The 17726-nt window shown below is 32.2% G+C and overlaps 1 protein-coding gene across 1 annotated transcript; it reads right to left on the minus strand.

The window, feature by feature from the left end:
* Positions 1-10385: 10385 nt before the first annotated feature.
* LOC137822629 (pachytene checkpoint protein 2 homolog) lies at positions 10386-16763 on the minus strand. Its single transcript, XM_068627549.1, has 14 exons — positions 16598-16763; positions 16446-16509; positions 16241-16353; positions 15905-15972; positions 15590-15693; positions 15368-15472; positions 14659-14748; positions 14469-14544; positions 12194-12263; positions 12034-12104; positions 11779-11869; positions 11156-11283; positions 10891-11019; positions 10386-10804 (listed from the first exon to the last, which is right to left on the minus strand). Exons 1-14 carry the CDS (start codon positions 16686-16688, stop codon positions 10655-10657), a joined length of 1350 nt encoding a protein of 449 aa, XP_068483650.1. The 5' UTR covers positions 16689-16763; the 3' UTR covers positions 10386-10654.
* Between the last annotated feature and the right edge of the window lie 963 nt (positions 16764-17726).

Below are 17726 nucleotides of genomic sequence, written 5' to 3' on the forward strand. Positions count from 1 at the left end.
CAAAATTGATGGGGATACTGGAAGAAACACACAAAGAGGTAGGTTAGAGATTGGGAGAACAGGTGGGTTGGTTAGTCATTTTCAGGGAAAAATATTGTTATACTCAACAAATTATTGAAAAAAAATCACGGAACGTAATATTTCCCAAAAAAATATTCAAAAAAAAATTAAATTATCAAATAATATAACAGAAAGAACTCAATTCAATTACATTACAATCATGAACCCAATCCGCTATCAATAGTTTAAATGACTATTCCAATCCAATTCAACGTATTTCTATAAAAAAAGATATTAGTCAAACAGAAGATCACATTATCATATATTTAATTAAATTGTTAATTAATTAATTAATTAATTGATTATAGTACTTAAAATAAGTTTCTATAATCCTAATAGCTGAGTTTGCATTTCTCAATGAGATTCATGTTCATTTAACTTAAAAATATAATTAATAAAAAAAAAATTGTTTGTATTGAAAATTTGTCGATTAATCAACCACATTGTTATAATACGCGGAACTAAGCAGAATGTGAAGCACATGGGGTGCTCAAGAACCTCCAGAAACAAGGAAGGCATTGTGATGAAAGAAAGAAAGAAAACAAAGGTACCTCAAACACCTATGCTACATCCTAAAAATCCAAAACATAAACTCAGAATGATTCAACAAAACAACAATTGGATTCAATTCAGCAGAGAATCTCTGGAGTCAACAATTAAAAACCACAATCGGTATACTTTTTTCAGGCAAACCGTGAATCTCTCATTCTAGGAATTTGCAAGGATCGTACCACGACACAATATACTTTTATCTTGCGTAATTAACGATTTCAACAAAGATCTCATTTTAAATTTTGAAAATTTTTGAGGTACTTCAATATATTCCTTTCTTAAACTCAATTTCTTAAAACTAACTAAGGTTATCAGACTCAAGAGTCTATTTAGATTTGGGAGAGGTCTATAAACTCGACTTGTAAACTCAATACTTGTAAAAGTCTACTTCACGTAAAAATTCAATAAAAAGATATTCATTATACCAATTTCACAATGTTAAAATAAAGAATTTTATACACCAAGTTCATTAAGACTTTAACTTCTTCTGGTACTGAAATATAAAGTTCAAAATCATATATTTCCAACAAAATGTTTGAATATGAAAATGCTTTCATTAAATGTCTTTTAACATTAAATATCTTTTAACAGTAATTAAATTTTTTTTTTATCCAAAACAACTCTTTTGGTGTTTCCATCTTTCCCGCAACATTTTTATTTCTAGGTGGAAGTGATGAAGATGTACCGACATTGCTAGAATTTGAACCATTTCCATCAATAAACTTTGTCTGCTGAACACAATCAATAAAAAATTATTTTAACTTTATTTTCTAGCCACACTAAAAAAAAAAAGCTCCAAATCACCTTATTCCCGAAAGTCCCTCTTCAACTCCCAAATTGCTTTTTAATTTATGCATGAAACCTCCATCCTGAAATCACACATGCCACTGCCACTTCTTATTCACCATTCACCCCAAACAAAATCATGAACCCAACCCAACTCCAAACAAAATCGTGAAACCTAGTCGCAACGATGGTGCTAGGCGAGACGATCCAACAAAAAACGACGGTAAAACAACAATTACATGACGGTGAGAGATGGTGAGGTTACGATGACAACAAAAATGAAAACCTACAAGCACAGTTACAAAACAAAATAAATTTGAAATCGTTAACTCGGATTGAGACTCACGTGTTTCACTGATTCTACCGAGTCTGGTTCGAGTTTGTTAAAAAATGAGTTTGTTCACAAGTTAGTTCGTGACTTGGGAGTGGAGTCAAACGAGTTGCGAGTTAATTCAAGAGTTTGATAAGCATGAAACTAACAATAATTATTTTAATTTATCCGATTAGAGTTATTAATTAATTAATTAAAAACTTAAAAAACATTTATATAATTAAATATTTTTAAATATATATATATATAAACAAATTTTAAAAAATAACATTTAAATAAAGTTGGCAGATTAGCATGTGAACATGTCGACCCATCCTATGGTAGGTGGGTTGAGTTGGCCCATTTTGCCACCCTTACCAAGTTTGGAATAAACATTCATCTTCCAACTTGAAGAAGGTTATTGAAACTTTGTTATTGGGCCTTATTTCTTTCGACCCATTCCTTCTTTCTATTTGGGCAGATCCTTCCTGCACCATATCAATTAAGATTGCAATCAATTATATTATTTGAAAAGATTTATTTGTCCTTAATGATATAAAACCTTACACCCAACAGCACTGTATTTGCACTCAACCCATTAGCACTGAACAATGTATGAACCATAAAATCCTACACCCAACAACATTGTATTTGCACTCAACCCATTAGCATTGAACATTGTATGAATCACTAAGTTTGTTGCATGGTAGCAACAACGGAGAGGAAGATGGTTGTGTAGAGAGAAGGATTCGTCACTGGAAAAGAAGTGAGCACCATTGTCACTGATGCAAAAAAAAAAAAATTACTACATCATTGCTATTGTTGCAACTCACTACACCACCATCACTTCCATTCAAAACCCACACCATATTAACACAACACTCCTCTGTAGCATTTCAAAAAAGATAAAGGCTTCAAAACACACACCACAGTAATATAACAGTGCACTCCTTTGTAGCATTTCAAAAAAGTTAAGGACAATGTTGGGTTTTAAAATTTATGTTGGGTACATGTTTTAAATGATATGGTGCAGGGAGAAACTACCTTCTATTTGTTATTGGGCCCTATTTCTTTCGACCCATTCCTTCTTTCTATTCTTTTTAGTTGACAAATTCTTCGTGTCCAACTCCAAATCTTCTCATGTACTTCCATATTAATTGTGAAAAGTCATTTTTAAAAATTGTAAATAACCGAAAATGAAGCATAAGCTCACATTTTAAAATAATCTCAACTGCACCTACATACATCCCTTTCAACTGCAATGTTTGAGATAACAGTTCCATCATTTGAGCGTGTGTGAAAGGGTTGGCGAGAAAATTCGTTATATTCGACATTCTTCGGTGCGAAGATAACAACAATTGAGCTTTGTAGTCAATGTTTGCATCTTAATGGTTTTTTTTTCTGAGTTTTGAGACTTCCAAATAAATTAAAAAAAAAAGTAAGGAAAACACAACAATTACCAGTAAAAACACCATCTTAACCACCAACGTTTAACACCAACCACCAACGTTTGCCACTAGCTACCACAAACAACATCACTTAAATGAAGAAAAAGACACCATATTGAGAAGGGTACTATTGGAATTAAAAAATAAATAAAATTAAAGGAGTAATATATGAAGGTGCAAGGAGAATTTTCCTCTTTAGTTTTCTTTATAATAAGCTCTATGTTGCATGTAAGACTGTGTAATAATAATAATAATTAGATTATACTATCCATTGTTTGCCAGGCTTATAGTTTTTTAAGTAGTAGTTAACCATGCTTATAGGGTTTTAAGCTGACTGGAGCTGGCTTTGCTGTAAGCATTATTCTCCCCTGCAGCTTCAAGCTTTTTTTATGGGATCTGGGGTAGGAGATGCATGTAGTGGTCATGCTTTTTGTGGTGATTGGAAGATGAAGGAAGACTGAGAATCCGTGGCATGTGCTTTGTTTTTTAAGCAGATTGGTGCAACTGTTATGCTAGTTCTGGTGCAGGACAAAGTTTGTAGGTTGCTGTAGGTTTGTTTGTATTAGCTATTTTTAAATGAGAAAGCCTAAGCTTGTTACCTGGTAGACTACAAATTGTGTTTATACTAACTGTTAGGCTCTGGTTTTTATTTATGTAAAAGGGTTGAAAAGTCCCATTTAATTTTATTAATCTTTGCTATAAAAACAAAATTCATCATTTATCATTTTTTTTATTGGCAAACTCATTATCATTATCAAGTTCATCATCTACTTGTATTTCTAATTTTGTTTCCTTTATTCTTGACCCTAGTCTTCGTAGGATACTTTATAGTAGTTTTAGATAGTAGGAAGCTTTGGTTTTTTAAAAGAATGATTGCAACTTCCATTTCATCCTATAACCTTTTTCTTTGTTAGTAGATTCCTGAGGTAGTTAGAACTGTTGTGATCATTATACACTTGAATGAAAGTGAAGGAGAGTACTGACTTTCTCCCTTATCGTAGATGCTTTCATTAGCAATCAACAATATGAATTGTAAAATTAACAATTCTTGAATCAGTAAGAAGATATAACGCCTAGCACAATTAAATGTGACATTTCATATCAAAACATGTCCCATCAGCACCTACAATGGTACATTTTGGTACCTCAATTTCCAGTCTTCAGCCGCTTCGCATGAGCAACTGTTTATTCTCTTGCTCATATGAAAGAAGAATGATAATTTGATAATATAAAAAAATATTAAAATAATAATATTGAGAGTTATAATGTAATGATATAAGAAATATGAATTTTTAATAATATATTTTATCTATGTAAAAAACTTCTGCTTTCAATTATTATCACAACATATGCTCTCGATACCAAGAAGAATACACCAGCAACACTTACACTTTTTCACTCTTAAAATGCTTTAGTTAGGTCCCTTGAACCCTAAATAATTCATACACCGAAAGTTGTTCGGTTGAATTGCATAAATTATAATTAACAAGCAGCAAATCTGAGTTTCACGTACAAATTAATTTGTAAGTAAAATATATTATTTTTCATTTAACAGTTAAGCTCCATAATACACTAAATAAAGCAAAAAAAATGGTTAGCCAAATATAGAGATAGATTTCCCGTTTATTTTGAACACCGTGCTGAAATTGACACTTTATAGTTTCTAGTTATGATTAAGGTAATAGAAAAGCATAAAGAAAGGAAAACCAAAGACAGAAATGATTACAATGTCAAAAATTAGCTTTATCATGTTTTGAGTATAGGATATTATCCATCATCTGGTAGTGGAGCCTGCCCAGGATTCAGTAGGCACATTCGACACACATAACCATATAGTCAACCAAAACCTTTCATGATTAAAGAAAAGCAAAAGGAAAGTGAATGTTCCTTTGAACTCATTATATATGTGATTGCCACCGATCAATACTGAAAAAGCCATGTTCAAATTAACTGTATTGTATGTTTATTTAGAACCCCAGAGTCAACACAGATCATCATGCATGTCTAATATTGGGATCAATACCTAGCTACAAGATTAGAAAATAAGCAAAATTAAAGCATCTAGGAATCTGGCACAGTCCCTGACTTCTATGTCAAACTGCTTTCACACTGCTGCAACTTACTGTTTTTCTTTGCTTTCTTTCCTCAAGCTTAGCATATTAATTTAAAGACTTTCTTTTCTCACAACATGGAGAGAAAATTGTAAACATATCTCTGCCTTTCTTTACCTCAGAAACAACGAAAGAGGTTGATCACTGCCTCACTTCCCATGCATATTCCCAACTAAAATAATCACACCAAAAGGTGGAAGGTAGTTTATAGCTCTTTTAGTTCAAATCATATTCTCCTGGATACAGTAATCTGAAGTCTAAAACTACATATCCCAAAAGAAAATTGAACTTTTCATTTTAATTTGTATATTCACAAAGTGAGATCTACATATATAGCTGGTAGAGGAGCTACATACTTTTTTTTTATCATCAATATGGATATAGTATGTAGCAACTGTCCTTATTGCTACAAGATAATCATAACCATGTCATTTTGTTCGGTCGTCTATATATGAGCAAACTTTATTTATCAAGTATTTTATTCCTATATTGGTGCATAATGCCTGTAGTTGTAACTTACTGAAAACTCATCAAAATATTTATACATTGTGAAATAATTGAACAAGGTACAAGATCAACAGCAAGAAAAAAGAAGAAATACAGCAAACATGGAGATTTTATTAAACAAAAATCAGTAGCAAGCTATGCTTTTACATTCTCATACCTTACTCAAGGTATGGGTACTTCAACTCAACACACTCATTATTCAGAAGTAGTAATCTATTTTTTCATCTGCAAGTTAAGCTATAGCCTAACAGTAAAGGTACAGCAAAAAAAAAAATCTGGATGAACTTCACAACATGCATGGCATCTAGCACTAGCTGCATATGTTGTATGCATGGTTTCACACTATTGAAAACACCATGAAAGAAAAAAAGGAAGTGAAAAAGGGTAGACCAATATACTAAGAAGCAAAAACCATTCGGACCAGGAGTGCATAATTCCCCATGATGGAGTTTAGGCCTTCTATTTCATGGCTGCTGTTAGCTAATAGAGACCTAGATTAAGGAAACCTCTGCTGTATACTCTTCCCAGATTAAGGAAACCTCTGCTGTAGACTCTTCCCATGATGAGCCGCATGCAGTGCCATTTTATATCTGGCATAAGAGAAATGTATGAATCGTCACAGAGGTGAAGGTGAAGATGTTGAGAGAGTATATAGAAGACATTGTTGAACTTTAACCAAACAAAATGGTTATGAAAAAGGAGGAGGAGAAAGAGGACAAGAGAAAGAGGCATGTGGTAGAAACAAATAGAATAGAGAGACATGTTTGATTTGTGTGAAAGTATGAATATATAAGAAGACAGCAGAGATGATGTTTGTGTATATGTAGATGCAGAAAAGCGGCTGTGTGAGGCAGTGTACTGAAGCATTGTGATGCACGCATAGCGTAGAGAGAGCCTATGTTATATTCCCGCATGCAAACGTTTTCTCTTTAATGTACAGTGGGGGCACGTTTCCACAAGGGAGAAAAAGGAAAGCAGAAAGGGGTGTTAGACAGTGAAGGGTGTTGAAGATTGAAGCATTCTTTTTGTTGGCAAAGTTAACAAGTTGTATCAAAGCCTGCACCCCTCCCCGAATGGGTCTTTGTCTATGGTGGTTCAAGTTTTGGCTTTTCTTTCCTTTTTCTTTTGGTCGGAAGTGTCCAAAAAAGTATTATAATTTTTGAAACGCTTTGCTTATAAGTGCTTCCTGCAGCATGTGGGGCTTGTCTGAAAACTTTTTAAAGAGATTTTTGGGCATAGTGATCTTCACCTACCTGCTGTGTATATGGAATTGGTGAATACTTTGTGGGGGAGAATGATGTGTCTGCACATGTCAGTGATAACCCTCTTGTGCAATTGTAAAAAAAACACACCAACGACTGAAAAAAGGAAATACCTGCACATGGATGAACTCCATAATTAATAACCAGATCATTTTTTAAGCATTGTCTTCCAGTTAAATAATTGTAGTTAAGGATCTGCGCCAACCATATGCTTTGTTTTAAACTCTTTACAACTTACGGTGGCCAAATTCCAATGATATTTATACACGTATCTGCACGTAAATTAATTTAGCTTGATGCATCAAACCAAAGAATGTTCTTTATGAATTAAGAATGAAACGGAAATGGTGTGAAAGAGAAGTGAAAGCATATAAAATACTATATCAATAACATGGATCTTCATGTGCCATAATGATTACTTCGCAGTGTGTGGGATCCGATTATTAGTATTTATCTACTAAGGTTCCATATGATGACATATTTAGTATTCAAGAATCAAAGAAAGCGTGTGCTACTTCCTTGGGGCATGAACTTATACAATTCTTCACCAGATGCTTGGTGTTGGAAACTATTAGCAAGTGACAAATTGATATGCAAAACTATCTTTAAGAAACTACTTATTGAGGTCTGATTGTGTTTTTGTACTGAAAGAAGGTTTCAGAAAATATATATATATATATATATATATATATATGCACTCAAGAATTGGATATGAACATCAAGGTTTCGAGGTTAATTGTGACTACATTGTCTGCATTCACCTATATCTTTTGCAAAGGTTAAAATTCCCTTTCTTTGACATATATATACTTAGAAAAGAGAATGTTTTCATTGTATTTACTACTTAGCAGACATTAATTTCAGTAAAACTAGGGTTAGTACTGCCCTAGCTTGCCACAACTCTGTGTCCTTTTCTTGGGAAATGGCTGTGATATAAAAACTTAGCTTGAAAGGCAATTTTCATTCCAGAGGCTCAATATGTATACAAATTGAGACACAAGAAGCCAAGTCATCCACGTGTTATTTTTTAGGAGAAATGTTAAGAAAATTGGATATTAATAATTCATTAATAAATTTATCCATAGTATTAAAATATTATTATCAACTCAGTTAATTTTTTATGTGTTTAAACAGTTTGTCTTGTTTCAACACTGAAGTTCTAATTTTTATTTGTGTTTAAACAAGTTTGTATGGGAGAAATCTATTTATAAAAGAGAAAATAGTTTACACTTCAAAACATTTGTACACTGTCATCAAATTATAATCTTTTTTTTCTTTATAAAAAATACTAAAATGGGTACCTTTCGAATAAATTAAAGAATATTGTGTTAAAACACAATATTGGGTTTTAATATTTAAAAAAATTGAAATAGTATTTTAAAATACGGCTTTTTTATTAAAAGTTGTGCAATATATATTACTATATATTATTATCCATTCTTAGTCAGTTATCTAAAATCTACGTACTTATTTTTATAACTTTTAAACAAAATTACCACTGAAATGTAAGAAAAAAACAATCCAATAATAATTTTGTACAGAAATTATTGACTTTTATAAAAGTTATTTTAAAAATCATAATTTATCATTGTTTTGTAGGGTAAACTTTTTGTACGCATAAACTCTGAATTTAAATAAGACCCGCTTCATTCTAATTTGAAGCCGTTTTCGTTTGTTTTACTATTCGATTAATTATAAGTGAAAATTAATTCTACTCAGATGGTAATGAATGAAAATAAATGAAAAATTATATCTAAGAACATCCATAACTATTTATAATACTTTTATTAATAATATTAAAAACTATAAAAACACATATTTTATTATATTTGTTCTACATTAAAAATTCATACACATCCTTATTCTTATACTTTGATATAAAAATATGTCTCATTTCCATTAATAGCGAATATACTAATATCTAGCTCAAAGTCATTCTCATTTTAAAATAATAAATAAGTAATTTTCCTTAAAAAAATTACAACAACAAAAATATAATATTAAATAACAATTATACATAATTAAATATTATAATTAGGGAGTGCAAATGAACACGGAAACGGGGAGTGTTTACCCACTACAATCCTCTGTCCCATTTCCTAGCCCGCTATATGCCGTATCCACACAAAAATGTCCAGAGATTTTTTTATTCTCAGAGGTATCTATAGATACCCACAAATATTTTATACTTTTGTTTTTTAATAAAATTATTTAAAACAGTTCTTTAAAATATAAAATCAATTAAAAAATTATTTTTAAAATACAATTCAAATACATTTGAACAAATTTAAATGAGTTGCACCATAAATTTTAAGTTTTAAAACATTAATCTTCTTATAGATAACTTTAATTTTATAGGTCTAGATAAAAAAAATAACTATATAAAATTAAATTCTAAACAATTCTTTAATGATTAATATTTCACTCACTCATAACTTGATTTTTTAAAATACTCAAATAAAATTTACTAAGAATTACTAGGAGGTAGCGAGCATTCACAAACCATGACGAATGTATCCATTGTAAGAGAATGTGTAACAAAAAGAAGAGAAATTCTTCATATAAGATGAAATAAAAAAGTCAATACTAATAGTAAAATAATTTTTTAGATTATCTAATAAATTTAAAATATTTTAATAATTTAAAACAAATATATATATAAAGACAGTATCCACATCATGTACTACAATTTATTTTCTTACAAAAATAGTAAATGTAAAAAGAACTTCCCTTGTATTTGTCAATAGGGTGTGTAACTATGAAAAGAACTTCCATTGTATTGGTCAGTAGGAAGAAAAGTTCTTCCCACACCCCACTATCATCGTTTTAAAAAGCTCTTTATTAAACACACTCAACAAAAGTTATTCTGGAAAATACATTGTGAACATAAAGTTTATTCCATAAATCTGTTTCGGAAAGTGTTTTTCAAAATATATTTCATAAATTCTGAAAAATATGTTCTAGAAAAAGCATCTGGAAAAAAAATTCTGAAGTCAGAAGAATTTTGATAGAGTGAGGAATAAACACCCTTGTGAATATCACCAAAACGACAAACGACAACTACGAATACACATTTGAGAATAAAAAAGTGATACTTAGAATTTTCACTATCATCCCAATTATATTTTACCAATATTTATACTTTATACCTATTTCTGAACAGTGAAAAAAATCAATAAAAATTAAAACGAAATGGAATAAAATGCATGGAAACAAGTTTATTTCTCTTACCTACTAATAAGAGATTTAGTTATATTAAAAAGACTAAAATTCAAGTCATGATTATAGGATAAAAGAAGGAAGTATATATTTCAAAATGAGGAAAGGATAACGTAATATATTCTACAAGTAATAAAATCTAATAATGATTTTATACAAACACTCATCTTTTATAACCCATTTGACTATAAGAATAAAAGAAAATTTAATTGGAGATAACCAAGGGTTCTCCATTTCCCACCCATCGGTATTTTGTAGTTATCTCTCTAGGATACTAAGCATTGTTAATTACCTGTAATAATAAATAAACATCGCTGCTGCATCAAACATATTTATGTCGCACTAAAATGCAGTAGATGCAATGTTACACTTTTGATTTACACATTTTGAATTGAAAATTTAGTTATTTTGGTCAGGAAGCTCAGAACGCTCCCTCTTTGCTGTTTCTACCATTGTACATAAGAACTTAACAGGGTTACAATCAAAAGGATTTGAAAGTGCAGCATGTGCTAAAAATGGAAGCTTTCTCAAAGACCTTCCACTCATTCCCTGTAAACAGATCAGACTCATCAGTTAATATTAAAGGTCAAACAAAAGATTAATGTTCAACACCAACAAGAAATATTTGTCCCTACCTCACATGCCTCCGCGGTTTCCAATAAGTGCTTGCACAGTTGCATGAATGTAGCACCCTCATGAAAATCTGGAGCGTTCAACCTCTCCTTTGCACAAGCGTAATTTGGAAGCATGACATTCTTGCAATCCTAAAAGTCAGTATGATTAGCCAAAATAATTTCTGAATTGGAATAAAGATTATTTATTGTCTGGATTGGAATATTGATTCCAATATTAAGGACTTGTTTGTAAAGATAGACGGACAAGATTGAGAACTCTTTGCACCTGTAAACTAGTCAAGATCCCTGTACGTATCAGTTCCTGCAAGCAGGACCTTAATATTTCATACCGAGCTTGAAGAGTAGGGGGACCAACATATGCTTTGATATCAGCTCGATCGACAAAAGCAATGTCTGCAATAAAATTGATAAATCTGTATGATATACAACATGTGAAATGTGTTTTAATGAAATTTATGGAGGATACTGAAAAAACTACTTAAGAAGAAATTTGAGAGGAATGATGCTCCCACCTAGTGGGAAAAGGCTGCTGTTGTGATGTGTTACATTGGGGTGATGCTAATTTCAGATCTGGAAATAGTATTGTTTTTTACTATGCTGGTAACGAAAGTCAGTGCTTTATTTATAACAACTTGACTCTGATGCCCAAAGAGGTGCTTGGTGAGCAAAAAATATTCGGTACTGGCTACCAATTTCCACCGTGAATCGTGATAAAACAAAGAATTGCACTAACTCCACATATTGTAAACCTACTCTACACTTCACTTGTAAGTAGACTAACATATTATAGGCTAATCAGATGTGAATATTCAAATTTATCAGAGAGAGCCCGCTATAACTTACAAGGAAAAAAGCCATAAAATTGAATAGTGAGAAATTAAGGCTTACCAATAGCTGCAGTTATGTTGGAAGTGGTTAGAATTATCACATTAGGAGATGATTTTAACTTGTCCATCTGAGTTAGTAATGCATTGACAACCTGAAATTCCGTATTCAGATTGAACTTACGTTAGACAAACACCCAAGAACAAAAGCGAACACCTCTGAATTACATTTTTAAACAATCTAAAACAGTTTCACAAAATAGTGGGGATGGGGGGAGTGAGTTTATTCCTATTGATAGGATGGGGTGAAGGATTTTACCCGAATAGAATCAGAAGGTTCAGAACCAGATAGGGCAGCTTTTCTAGCAGCAGCAAGACTTTCGACTTCATCTGCATGATCATAAGCACATACTCAAGCAGACATAGGGGAAAAATACATGAGCAATTAGTCAGAATTTATCCGGTATCTTATGCCTCACCAATCAATACAAATACAAGATTGCTTTCTTCCTCTACCATTTCTTGAATCTTTTGGAAAAGTTTCGCTACCTAGTAGAAAACAAAAACACAATTGCACACTTGATAATCAAACAAAAAAATAGTTCATTCAAAGTAAGTAACTTGGTAAGTATACAGGATCATTAAATTTGGCAATTTCACAATTTGACTAATCAAATCCTTGTTTCAAAATTCCATAAATTCCTATATTGTTTCAGTTAAGTGATACTCAATATGCAGGACTCTTTGATTATAGTTAAGGAAAAGAACTTTAGTTTATAAACTTACTAAAGCATTGGTATCAAACTAAAAGGACACAGACAGCCTAAGTGGCTTAATATTGCACAATAGTTTCCCAGTTTATCTACATAGATCACATAACATCATTCAGTTTGGTTAAAGTCCAACTAGTAGCTCAGCTTCTCTGTTTTTAAAATGGAGACTAGTCAACTTGATTAGTGCATAAATCAACAAGAAAAGGAACAAGATGGGTTTTAGGAGAATTACAAGAAACATGATGAGAAACAATAACCTCTTCACTAAAAAATAATTCTTTGTTTTCTTTCTTTAGTATTTCATGGACTCAGATTTTAGGATTTGTTTACTTTTTCAAGTGTATTTCTTTTTAATTATAATTGTAGCTTGGATTTGTTAATTGGACCTCAATTGAACACATTCAATCAAGGTGTAAGATGCAAATATTCTCGGACAAACAAGAAGACAAACACACATTGATAGCATGCATAAGGCAAGCTCCACACACACAAGGAAAGCACCAAGTGACAAGGAAAGTGTGTTTATGGTACGCTCTCATTCCTTAAATATTCTAGAACCATTTTTAAATTTTGAATTTGCCTCCTACTGTTGCCAAGCTTAGACAAAACTTATGGCTGTATATAACCCTATTGTATCATTGTTTCACACTTTTGAATGAATTTAAATTTCTTTGAGAAATTGTGAGAGCATTGTTCTCTTGAGGGCGTGATACTCTCTCTTAAAGTCGTAAAGTTCAAGTGGTGATTCAACCTCTCATCTTGAGTTTAACTAAGGTAGTGTGTTCTACATTTCTTCTCCTATTCCATCTTTTCTCTCTTGTTTCTTTTGCTTTTGGCATTGCTTTAGATACTATTTTCTTAAGTTCATCTTATGTTCTTGGATCCATAATTTGAAGCTAAGCATGAGCATTCTCATGTAAAGGCAGAGGAGATTCAATTCTTTTAGTTGTCATCTTATAATGATGTCGAGCTAATTGATTCACTTTCATTGCCAAATGAATTTGATGGATTGTAGGTGAGGAGTCACTAAGGTAGAAGATTACCCTTCCATACTCTATATGAGTTTCTATCATAGCTGCAACCCATCTATTTCTAAATGGTTGCAGGACCATGTATTCCCCTTCACCTGTGCGGTCCTAGTATATCTGATTTAGTTGTAGAAACTAAAATAAAAGTATGAACATTGCATATTACATACTGCTTTAATTATTTATAGGTTTATATTTTTATTTGTTTGTTTCTTATCATACTTGTACCCTAATCTGTAAATTTTTTACCCCTCTACCCAATACTATTACCCAGATTCATGCTCCATAACGGCAATTATATGCTTCAATTCCAAAGCAACAAAACAACAAAAATGATGGTTGCAAGTCTTTCCATTTTGTTAGACATACTAGTAGTAGTTTACTTTTATTTTCAGACTGCACTGTAACTAAGAACTCCACTTTGCCTTGAGGTGATCCTAAAATGAACTAATTTATGTTAGATACCCTCCGAAACAGAACAATTACTCATTATCACACAAACAATACTAGGAAGTCCAGGTGAAAAATGAGAAAAGGATACTTATAATGAAGTTTTATTCCAAGATTCATACTGCTCTAACCAATTTGTCAAAGTAGAAAATCCACATCCATCATGTGAAGGTATAATGACATAGAAATAATTATTTCATATAGGAAAAGATCTTGAAAACTTCGTTTTCACTTTTGTTCCCTTTTCCTTAATGCAATTCTATGCTCTACCAAAAAGTTGGGTGTTCCTAGCTTGAGTCAGCTAAATCCTTTGATCTCACTCGATATAAACTTGAAGGCAACAATGATAAATACATGAAGTTTTATGCTTCGAGCATATTACTTAACTGGGAGAAATCTTGACTGAAAACCCACCAACAAAAAATGCAGCCAATATGAAACATGAATTATAGATAAGTCAATATGCAAGCCTATGACACACAGAAAGTTTCAGATATGCATACCAGCTTGCCACTTTCAGAGAACCATTTACTGAACAAAGAATGTGCATTCACTTCAATAAGCTGGGACTGAGGGTATCTGAGTGGGGGAAAAACAGGCAAGTTAGTTTAGGTTCCCTTTATTAACTTGTTTTCATTGAGAGATATTGGTAGAATATATATAAAAAAAAGTATTGATAATAGATCAGTGCACCTTGAATTGAATCGAATTGCTAATTTCTGAGCTAATGCTTTACATAAAGATGTCTTTCCAGTCCCAGGAGGTCCATGTAACAGAATTATGCTGCACATATATAAAATTCTCTAAAATATTAAGATATGTACATAGTTCAATCATCTAGGTTTATAGTTCAACTTCCCGTTATTGCTACAACAAACAATTTTACTTAAATAGCATCAAAATTAAATAAAAAAGAAGAAACGTGTTTTTCTTTAATTTTTCTACAAGGAAAATAGCCTACATGATATTATTTAGTTCTAAACTGTTCACTTTCCGCAGTCAGAGTCTAAAAAAACGAGCAAGACAAAATATCGGCCTGCCATCACAATGTTCTTGTTCATCTTCCTTTGTGTGTAATTTTTCAGTCCTTTTGATAGGTTTCTAAGGTTTGCAAGGAATTCGATGAAGATTTTTAAAAAGTTTTGTTTATCATAGTTGCGTATGCTGCAAACTTTTTCTCGTCAACAAATCTATAAAGAGAGTCCTAACAAATCAGCAGTTATACTGAGTTGCTTTTCAGGTGTTCAGAAATCAAAGTTTGCTCAGTATATCATGAAGCATCAGTATGCTTATTGTCTGCCAGGGAAGACACCGGATATGAACATATCAGGTCATGCATGCAATTGTAAAACAAAGTTTCAGTATTGAAGACCATGACTAAATGAATATTTCCAGTTCTTACCGATTCCATGAAACAAGGAATGGATCAACCCTTTTTTCAGTAAAGAGCAAAGCACTTGCTGCATAACGTAATAACCGTTGCTTTAGACCAGATTCATATATTAAGCTGCAAACACAATGGTTGATATTTCAGGGCAAATGATTTAGAATTTTATAGTTAATCATAAAAAATAAACAGTATAGAATTAGAACAGGAAAAGCATAAATTACAAAAAGTAATAACCTTTCCCACATGCCATCAAATTCTTTTGCAGGAAGAATCCATTCATTGAAGCTAGAAGACTGCCCATCAGAGCTTATATCCTCACATGGACCTTCCTCGCTAAGCTGACAAAGCAAAATTCAGACCAAGAAATATTCACTTCAAATGGCACTTCCAAAATAATAGTATAACAGTGCTTTATTTTTCAAAGGGCACCCTCCTCGCTTTAGAGGAGCTAAATCTATCCTTTTTCATACTCATAATAAGGATGACACAACCAAGGAAAATGAGACTGAGACCAACAGATAGGGAATAAAATCAAGTCAGCAGTATCACCTGAAAAACATGTACAATAGGCTTGACTTGCCAGAACAAAAGAACATTATCATTGTGCCTCCCATCATCTACAAAATAGTTACATTTTACAGAATCGGAATCAGAAAAGCGGCAGTAGAATGAAGCATAGTCCCTCTCTCTCCATTCAGGGAATTATTATTCAACAGAATTTGCTATGTTGTAGTGCTAATTGCTAAAACACTCAATCCAACTCACATTGAGACCAAAAGTCTTTTTATGCAATTTCAAATTTTGAAGAAAAGCAAAAGAAATCAAATCATTAAGTTCCAATCATTCCTAACTATTCCTAAACCCTAAAATGAAAAAATCACACACCAGTATCACATCCGCAAACGCAAATTCTTTCAACGTTATCTAAGAGAAACGCCTCATCAAGAGGCACCGGAATGGGTCCATCGTTATAGCTCAAACTCCTCTTTTCAAGCATCCTGCTAAATCGAGAACCGCATTAATCACAATTTGGATAGAAAAAAAACGAAAACTTTAATTTGCAATTTGGCAAAGAAGGGAAAGGGGTTACCCCTCAACAGCGGAACGAACATCTTCGATTTTAGCGGTGCTGGAAGGTTTTAGGGTTACCTCGACTAGGAACAAAGTAAGAGTGATTAAAGAAAGAGTAAGAGATATGAGAATGTGTAGAGTGGAGAGTGGAGAGAGTGAGAGGGAAAGTACCAGGAACAAGAACTTTGTCCTCGGGAAGTGAGTGTTGGGGAACAGCGCCATTTTCGTAGGTTGTGAGCTCGGTGTCCATGGGAGCACTCATGTTGTCGCTCCAAACTGAAGTTGTGGAGTGAGAAAGAAGAGAAGGGTTTTCGTTCAAAAATGAGCGGGAAAAGCCCAGTATGAACTCTAGCACACCAATAAAATCAATATTTAAGAATAATTTAGGTAAAAAAAACTTAAATACATTTTTTTGGTTTTTTGGAACGAGTACTTTTTTATTCAAATTTGGTATCAAATTATAACAACACTTTCTTCATTTTATAATCTTGTTAAATCAGTGTGACTTCTAAGCATGGTTATTAGGAAATACCAACACTTAAATTCAATGGTGGGTTAGAGTAATATCATTTATTTAAAAAATGGAAAACAAGTAGTCTTGTCACATACAAATGTAGCCCCACTACAATTAGTTTGTATAAATGATATAGGCTTGTGTCTTGTAACCAAGTAATATAAGTTTGAATGGTTAGATTGTTACATTGGAAGTATAGTAAATCTTTTCTACTAACATATAATTCATTCCAATATCATAATTACTAATAAATTCCAATATCATAATTACTAATAAATAAAAATGTAAAAGGTTGATTATATATATATGCAATATTTTATTTAGGAAGTCTTTCTTTTTAAGCTTAATCTAATTGTTAAGTCTCCACTTGTTTTATTAACAATTGAGGAAGCACAAACAGACAACTTTCTACACGTGTTGCTCTCACAAATTTTTGAAAAAAATAAACAAAAAAACAAATTTACCATACGAAGAATGTTTTACACGTGTCACATTGTGAGGCTTTAGCTGGAAAGAAAATGAGTCCATGCTTATGCTAGCCCAAAATGAGTGAACAGGCCCAATGTGCATAGGTGGAGGAAAAATTAGGGTTTCTGAATGTGTGTTCTGTGTGGCTAGCAATGGCTTTTCCAAAACTGTGTATGGTTGTGCAAATGCTTTTCCAGAACCAATTGCAGAACAATCACAGAACACCATTTCAGGTAATGCTTTTTGAATTTGAATTTATAATCTCTCACTCCGCTTGACCCTCTCTCTCAAACTCATACCTTTCTCTCTTCTACTTTC

Source organism: Phaseolus vulgaris, chromosome 9 (assembly GCF_000499845.2).
Source record: "Phaseolus vulgaris cultivar G19833 chromosome 9, P. vulgaris v2.0, whole genome shotgun sequence".
NCBI classification, from domain to species: Eukaryota; Viridiplantae; Streptophyta; class Magnoliopsida; order Fabales; family Fabaceae; genus Phaseolus; species Phaseolus vulgaris.